At 37.5% G+C, this 9,197-nt stretch overlaps 1 protein-coding gene across 1 annotated transcript; it reads right to left on the bottom strand.

The window, feature by feature from the left end:
* Positions 1 to 5,793: 5,793 nt before the first annotated feature.
* Positions 5,794 to 8,690, bottom strand: LOC107643011 (uncharacterized). Its single transcript, XM_016346548.3, has one exon. The coding sequence runs from the start codon at positions 8,237 to 8,239 to the stop codon at positions 5,906 to 5,908; it is 2,334 nt and encodes a 777-aa protein (XP_016202034.2). The 5' UTR covers positions 8,240 to 8,690; the 3' UTR covers positions 5,794 to 5,905.
* Between the last annotated feature and the right edge of the window lie 507 nt (positions 8,691 to 9,197).

The following is a 9,197-nucleotide window of genomic DNA, read 5'->3' as shown; positions in this document are numbered from 1 at the left end:
ATTTTTTTGCCAGAAAGGATAACTAAACTAAAAAGAAATTAAGAAAAGAAGAATAAAAGAAACAAGTATATCTGCCCGATTCTTGTAGCGCGCGCAATCACATCAAATAATCTAATGTACCCGTGCATGTATATAGTTATATACTACTCACAAGGGTAAAATTGAACGGAATACGACAACATATAAAAGAGACTACTGACAAATAATAAACATTTAAATAACAAACATGTACTTACAACTTACAAGACACATCTCCTGACACATTACGATTAATTACTCCTTTCTCTTATTTTAATAGAGGCATGGTCTAATAGAAAAGTGCATAAAGAGCCAAGACTTTTGGGTTCATGTTTAAGAGAAGGAATTAAATTTCTTGTAGAAAGTTAAGGTATGAAAAAACTATCTTTGCACGTGAAATGACAGTATATATATACACTATGTTAATCTATTCTACTACAATCAACATTAGCTTGATGTTTAGGGAGCTTATTTGAAAGCAAAGATATTTACTTCATACGTTCATAAAATTTTGTTCAGCGTGCTTAGCTTGTCCCTGCATGAATTAGTAGAAAAATATAATTTAGTTAGTTTGAAGTGAATAATTAATAATATCAAGAAAGAAATTGTTATTGCATGCAGAGCAAAATTAAAGTAGTGAAGGGCATTGAGAACTCAATTCATTCTTAAAAAATGACGTGTGATGATGCTAAAGAAATTAAGGAAAAGCATACGCTACTACTGCTAATGTTGATTAATATGTGTAGCTTAATTGGTAAATTTGAATTTGGAGTAGAGTTGTTACAAGATCCAAAAGGTAATAATGTGGAATGATATGATTAGTGAAACTAAACAGAAAGAGAAAATTAAAGCTAGGTAGCTAGATAGGGGGTAGTGAGTAGTGAGTAGATATGCGTATTTGTGTGGGTACCCATATGAATGCACAGATCGCAAACAGCATTCTTCTTTCTGTCAAGCATCAATGCCTCAATGTGCTCTTCCCGTTAGAAAAGGACATACAAATCAAGTCAGCCATTAAGTAAAACCAACAATTATTAATAAAGCTTACATAATTACCCTTTGGAACAGCCAAGATTCTTGTATAAAGAGTGTGTGTGTGTGTCGTCCTATACTAATCATTATATTTGCTTTCCTCTTTCTCTTTAACCTCAAAATGAATGTAGTGCATACCATACAGGTGAAAATAAAAGCCTAATATATCTATTATCTAGAGAGAGACACAGACAAACACATACAGAGAAAGTTGTGTGTGTAAGAGAGAGAGAATGAACTTTTTGGTTGGTGAGCAGTCAGCTTTGTTAAGGCCTTGCCGACAATCATTTCTGTCTCTCACTAAAATCAGTAATTACATCACCCCTAACTCAATTATAATTATAATAATAATACTATACTTGATTTTTCACTAGCTACTACCACTTTTCTATTCACTCCTTACAACATCTCTATTATCATAACTAGACCTCAAAAAAAGAACACTACTGAAGAGCTCTACCCACTTATTATTTTACCCCTAAGCTTTTCACCTTTTAACTGTTTGAAGTAAGTGGTGAGTGAGTGAATGTGTGAACGTGGAACACCATCAACAACATTGGGGATTCGTATATCACAGCTCCCCCCACGAGGATATGTAATTACTATCGTGACTATCATGAAGGACACTACATCATCTTTTTCATTATTTTATACATGCACTTTTAATAATTCTTGTTTTTTTATTTTTTATTGTATTCTGTGGAAACGAAATATAGTATACCTGAGACTAGTGGAAGCTTTCCACAACTGGGAACCTGCTTTGCTTTAATTTTGGGGCAAAGCTTTAAATACCCCCTAGCTTAAGCCATGAATATATTGAAAGGGTTCATTCCGGCTATTATTAATGGCAACATAATTTTCACATGTAAAGGCATCATAAGCATGCTATTATACTACACCTTATTATATACACTGAGAAAAAAAACTCCTTTTTGTTTTACGCTTGTTAAGAAACCAGTGAAAGAATGAGAAAAAAGTTCCAACTAAGAAGTAAGTGACATTTGTTAAGGATACTGAAAGTAAATATTTTTTAAGTTTTATTTCTTAATAATACATGCATTATAAAAGTGTACAAATTTCAAAATTTGTGAAGTTAAAAAAATATTTTGTATTAAACACCTTCTAAACACATTTTTAGTTAAATTCTTTGAAATAAATAATAATAATGCAAATAAACAGGGTGTTTTGAAACCTCTTAGAATTCAATTCCTACTAGAATTGAAATCAATTCTAGTGTTTGAAATAAAAATAATTAAATTAGTTTAGATAGAATTTAATTCAATTCATTTATTTTTTTAAAAAATCAATTCCAACTTATATAGGTTTGATTTAAAATTTTATTTTATTGGAATTTTACTTAAAACTTAAAATGTCTAAAATGTCTTTATAATCTAATTATTTTTTAATTTTTTTCATTTACTTTCTTTCAATGGGTCCTACCTTTTAACACATTCTCGCTTCTCTCACCACCTTCATTCCTTTTTCTTCAACTTACTTAATATAATATATACATTTTTTTAAAAGGTCTACTATATAGATCTAAAAAAATATACACACGTATTTAACTTAGATTAATAATACCAAGCGTTTGTCGATACGTCCAAATATTTCAAGTGAAATTGTGTCAATCATGACACTAGCAAAAAAGGCATAATTTTATTCTATTTTAATAATATGAATTAATTGTTATAACTTACTATTAATAACTAACTTTTTTTTATTTGTTATGTCATTAGACCACTTAACAAGTTGGTTCTTGATAATTTATATTTATTTTTTGTTGTTGGTTTGTCATTAAAATCAACCGTGAACAACTATTTAATTTTTTTTAATTAATAATAATATTTTTTAAATTTTAATATTTTTAGATGTATTTTAAATAAATATATTTATTATTTAAACATGATGTTATATTAATAAAAGATAAAATTATTTATTATAAAATTTTAATTCATTTGATAAACATTCCAAATATTAAAATTTGATTCAATTCTATAATTTTATTAATTCATTTCAAACACTAAAATTCAATTCAATTCTACTAAAATTTAATTCTTGATAAAATTCAATTTAATTCTGTCATTAAAAGTTTCTAAACATGCTGAAAGAAAAAATAGTAATGATTCTTTTAGATTGTGACTATTGTGTGGTTTATGTATCTATATATATCGGTAGGAATAAATTGATAAGTTAAATATAAATTTAAATATTGTTAGTTGCGTTAAAAGATAAGTTATTCAATATTTTTGCTTGCCTAAATTTAGTAAACTTGACGAGCAACTTGATTATATTAAAGTTAATGATATTAAATAGGATTCTCTTTAGTAGTATTTTAATAAAGTTAAAAGTTGTTATTGATGTTTGGGTCCTCTGTAGCATTGTTTTCAAATGTTCAATTTTGAAATGATGTCAAATTGTCAATTGAGTAGCTGGCATATACGGAATCAATTGGGGATAGATTGAGGCATTGAGCTTCTAGCTCGTACAATAATACCTCGCGTAGTAGTAGCAGACAATTCGAATCTTTAGCTTAATGAAAATTTGCAATTTGCATCAAATTTAAATTTTCGAGTTTTCAAATAAAACTAGCTAGACAATTTCATTGCTGTGGGATATACACTATACACAAGTGTTCCGATTCTGGTAAGATATGATATGATATTATTTCAAAAGAATTATGAACAAGCCTGTTAATAATATATACGTGCCTTTCCTTTTCAAACTTTACAACATATTATGTCACACACTATAGGAGCATCCTTGCTATATATGCTTGAAGAAAGCGTTCGTAGAAGCAGCTTAAGATGCGGAACTTTTAGCAAAAACGAATCAATTTCAATAATAATTTGTTATTCTTGGGTTTCAACAAACATATTATTATAGTAAAGTGGGGAAGAGTAGTAGCTTTGGAAAAAAGAAAGGGAGGGAGGGAGGGAGTAGTTGGGTTAAAAAATAAAATTCGTTGTTGAAGAATCAAGAATGGGTTCTCTCTAATCTTGTGTTGCAGCATCTTCTGTGGTGCTTCATGCCGACAGAGTTCCTTTGTTTTGGGTCCTCTCAACACCTTTCTTGCAATCATGGGGAGCATCATCCAATGACCCTGCCATGAACCATCACACAATCTTTGGAATGTTTAAAAGAGAAGTTACTCAAAGCTACCTTGTTCCATTTAAGAAAGAAAGGCTTTAATATCTATCCACAATAACAATGCAACACCACCAACCAATGCTTGGAAAATGACCTCCACTCACCACTATACATACTCTCATGCTGGTGGGGTTCAGATTTCAGACCAAACATACCTGGATGGGATACATTTAGCTTAGCCCTGCTCCTTTGAAATCCAATCCAATCACAGTCAAATTAACTTTATTAACACTCTCATAACAGTTGATCGGTTTAATTAGAGATCTTGAATTATAATTTTAGCTAAGTAAATATACTAAAATTCAAAAGAAACAATATTAAATAAGAATCAAATTAGTCTTTGTTAATCATATTTCAAACTGTCTTAACTTTTTAACAGTATAGATAGACACCTTGAAATTCAAGTCAATTAAGACCTGCTTTCCTAAGTTATGGTCCAGCGAGTTCTATTAACAACCAACCATATCATTGTACGTCCACCATTGTCCACTGGCACCAAACAGTAAGTTACTAAGTTTTAATTTGATTGATATGTTCAAACTCTACAGTATCCACACTAAAGATATAGTACTTCAAACTCTACACAGTATACACACTATACAGTATTTAAACTCGTCATCAAGCATGCACCGCATACAATACCAATTTTGCTACTTAGTATTTTAATAAGGAAAAAAAAATTATACACTGTTAGATCATGTAATTTTGTGTGTATAATGTGGTTAAAAGTATAAAGATTACTCCATGTTATGCTGTCCGTTTAAACTGAGATTAATGTGGGATTGGGACCCCATCCCCATTGGAGTGATATCCATGACAGCTTTAGCTAGCAAACAAAGGCCCCCCTTATATTCTGCTGCCAATACCACAAGACACTGAACTTACCAAGGAATCAACATCGTGACTGAACTTCAAAACAAGTGTCCATTTGAAAAGTCACAACTATAACTATATCTACATATTTGACGTGATTTCATCAACAAGACCTTTGGGATTGGATGATTTATGGCACAACTTTGACTTTATGTAGTCAGAATTAAAAAGCTGTTTCTCTTTGTTTGGAGGTGTAGGGCGGAAAGGATTCATCAGTCCTACAAGTGATTGATAGCGGAGCTAACTTACCAGATTTTATAAAAATGCACTACTAAGATTCTTTAGAGTATAAAATAACTAGTAGTAACAGTAAGAGGATTGAACCCCATTAAGACAATTTTTGATGCCCAAAGTTAGCCACATTTGACAAGAATATGATTGCAGCTTTTAGCGGATGATGTAAGGCGGAAAAACAACGTTGTTTTGAGCATTGCTTAGAAATGGAATCATCAAAGGACAATTCCATTCCCGACTTTACATATATTATTCTTATTATTATTATCATCAAAATCTCGAAATTCCCAGAGCCACATACACTTTATACAACACTCTTCCCGTTTCTGGAGCTGCTCATGCATTCCTTTTTTCTTCTCTAGCTTTACAAACAACAAAGATGTAACCTTTCCTTTCTCTAGCTTTAGGGATGAAGGATGGCACCACAAAATACAATAATAATAGTAATAATAATGAAAAGAAACGAAGGAGATAAGATCACAAGAAAAGTAATCGGAAAGAATTCAATAAATTCTTTTAAGAAAAAGAAAAAAAAAGTCCTAAATGATGATTAATCAAGCTCTCCTTCCCCTTCCCTAACCAAAAAAAAAAAAAAAAGTTACTAGACGGAAGATGTATCGACAAGAACGTCGTTCAAGACATCATCGTCAGAATTTGGGAAATCAAGAAGCTCTGCGTCCTTATGTTCATCAGTGGAAAAATCTCTCCTCTCCAATTTGGAATGAGCAGCAATGAATATTAATTTCTGCACCCTTTCGAGTGCGGTGGTGGAGTGTCTTTGTCCCCTAGAAACCCATCTCCACACATTCCAGTTCAATTTGAAGCCACAAGAAGAAGTTGCATGAAGAAAAATGAGCCTAACAGCAACCCTCCCCAAGGACTTGAACTCGGTCAGATATGATTCCCAAACGAGCCTACTGCTCTGCGGGTTGGCAATTCTCATCTTGCCGGTAACGGGATCCCTCTCCTTCATCTGCACGGCGCGTGCATACACGGGATCAAGCCCTTCCGTTCTCCACTTCATGAGCTCCATCAGAGCAATGTGCTCCTCCTCCCTCGAAACAAGCCTTGTTATGAGCTTGTCCACGTCCTTCTCCTGCTCCGCTGTCAAGCACTTGAACGGCGGCAGGTACTTGCCGCAGGTGTCTCTCACAAGATACTGCGGGTCCAGGATGTAGGCGGCAGCCCAAGCAGGGTGGTAGTTCTTCTTGAAGCGTCTCTCTATGACCTTCTCCACCGCTCCGTCTGCCATGTGGAACTTAGAACACCATTCTTTCACTTGGGCTCTCACCTCTTCCCACAAGGGAAGGCATTGACCAACAAGCGGCCTCTCTGACTCAATTTCCTGAGCTATGTCCCTGACCAGTTTCACGAGCGAGTGAACAGCGTTCAAGTCGTTCCAGAATCCAACGTCTCCGATTATATCCCCGACCTCCCTGGCGCTTGGGTCTTCAATGGAGAGAATCTTGAAGTGTTCATCGTGCAGGAGAAGCTGCAAGGCACGGGCAGAAGCCAGCGTGTCGTCCATGACGTCAAAGAGAGGGCCAAAGGTGAAGAAAGCATGATGAGAGTCGGGCGGGGGAGGCGGCATTCGCAGCATGGAGGCGTGGCCGTACTCCTGCAATTGGTACTTGTGGAAAGCATTCCTGAGATGGGGAGAGTTGTAATTGAGAAAGGAGGCGATCTTAAAAGAGTTGCGAGTGACGGTGGGAAAGAAGGGAAGTTCCTTGGTGAGATGCTTGATTAGAGAGGAGAAAGCTTGGTACTGACAAGAGAGATTAACCATCCAATGATTCTGAGACTCCAAATTTCTGAGAGCATTGGAGCCGAATCTGTCCGCAACAATGCCAACACACTTGTCAACAACATTCCCGCAAATGGCAGTGATTGTCTCCCTCAGAACCTCCTCTGCGTACTTTGAAGGAGCAGAGCCACTCACAAACACAGCTCTTCTGTACAAACTGGTCCCATTCGGCAGATTCACAGTCACCTTCACCACATTCCCATTCTCCTCACTGCTCTTTGCTTTCCAACCCTCCGTCGATAACTGAAAGAACATGGCGTCTCTCATCCGAGCTTCCGACTCCGCCTTCGCCTCCTCGAACTTCGAATCCAACCTCCCGCCAATCAACTCCCTCCCAGAAACCGCCGGCAAACCAACCTGGTTCAGAAACGCCCTGAACTTCGGCTGCTCCAGGCTCGAAAACGAAACCGAACCACAACACTCGTATACCCAATCGGCCAGGAAATCCAAGGCCGTCTCCACCTGCGTCTTGCTCAGCGTTGGACCGGGGGACGTTTTTGGACTCTTGAGCTTCTTCACGCTGTCTTCCAACATAGCCAGAGCTCCCAAATCGTCTTTTCCTCCCGACAGCATCAAATGCGGCTGCTGCGCCAGCAGACCCACCGGTGTAATCGCCGTGGAACCTGACGATGTGTACGCGATCTCCCCGCAGAACCGCGACGGATCCACCACCGCCAGCGGCGTCACGTGGTACGACGTAGCAGGACCGCCCGTGGCGGCGGCGGACGAAGTGGAACTCCTCTTGCGGTGGTTGTGGTTGGCCGTAGGAGAGGGAGAGGAGGCCATGGCAGCGACGGTGGGAGAAACAGAGGAAATGGGTTTGGCAGCGGAATTGAAATTGGGGCAAGTCCCACGCTTGAGGTGCTCGGAGGCTGTGCGAGAAGGGTTGGAAGCTGAGAAAACGGCGTCGCAGAGAGAGCAGCGTAGCTTCACCGCTTTGGGAAGACCGGTGTCAGCGTTGTGAACCAGCATAGGTTCGAGGTGCGCCCAGTACCAAGCCCCTTTTCCCTTGACTGCCTTGGTCCTAACCATGACCAACCCTTCGTATCGCTTGTTAACGGCTTTCGCTGATAGCTCCTCTGCTGAAGCGGAGTCCACGGAAGGCGTTGTGGCAGTGTTGCTCGCCGCCATTGCAGTGGAACTGACCAACAGAACCCACTCAAACACAAACAAACAAAAAAGCTTTGGTGTGTGATGATGGAAGCTCAAGCTGAAGGTCGTGGAGGATTTCTTATGATTGATTACATGTTATTCTTGGTCGTCATGGCTTAGGCCCTCCGGATGGCAATGAAATTGTGCATTCAAGTCGGAAAAGGAGGCCGGAATTTGAATTTCCGGTGGGTGGCCATTCATGAAATCGTGATCTGTAGAGAGCAGGTTTGTGAAGTGAAGAATCCGAGAGATTATAGTTTGTGTGGAGGGAGAAAGGAGAATGGGGCAGGGAGCCAGAAATAGAAAGGCAAATGAGGCTCAGCCTCCTCCTTGGTCATACATACATGATGCATCAAACTATCAAAGCTTAGCTGCTCTGCAGAACTTCACGCGCGAGATATTTGCGCGTTGGGATCATGCCTCAGGGTTATTGATGGGAACTGCTGCAACGAGGTAACACAGGAACACTAGTCCCCACGTACGAAACCAGGAGCCCATGAGTGACCATGCTTCTCACTTCCCACTCACTTCGCGAGTCTATATCACGCGCTCATCCAAGCCCTCTAACTCTTATTTTGAGTTTTGACATCCGTTTCACGTTCTGTAGCTTTGTTTTATTTTATTTTTTAACATCTTCCTTTATTATTTATTCATTCATTCTTATTTTTTTTATTATTTCTTTTTATTTTTCTTTTTCTTTTTTTTTTTTACCGAAAAACTTTCAATTAATATTTATTTTGTTTTGCCTATTCGTTTATTTTGAACTTAGAATTTTTGTGATGGTCGCCAGAAGGGAGGGTGAGTTTCATAAATTGGGCTCCCTTATGTGACTAACTGATATGTGAACTGTGAAGTACTAAGAATGTTTAACCTACGAATGGATTCCACACCAGTCACCGGTGCTCTTTGGACAGTTGTTGACTAAGACTGAAGCAAC

The sequence above is a fragment of the Arachis ipaensis genome, chromosome B5 (assembly GCF_059453495.1).
Source record: "Arachis ipaensis isolate K30076 ecotype BB chromosome B5, ASM5945349v1, whole genome shotgun sequence".
Lineage (NCBI taxonomy): Eukaryota > Viridiplantae > Streptophyta > Magnoliopsida > Fabales > Fabaceae > Arachis > Arachis ipaensis.
Note: the sequence above shows the minus strand (reverse complement) of the source record. Positions and strands in the feature narration are given on the sequence as shown.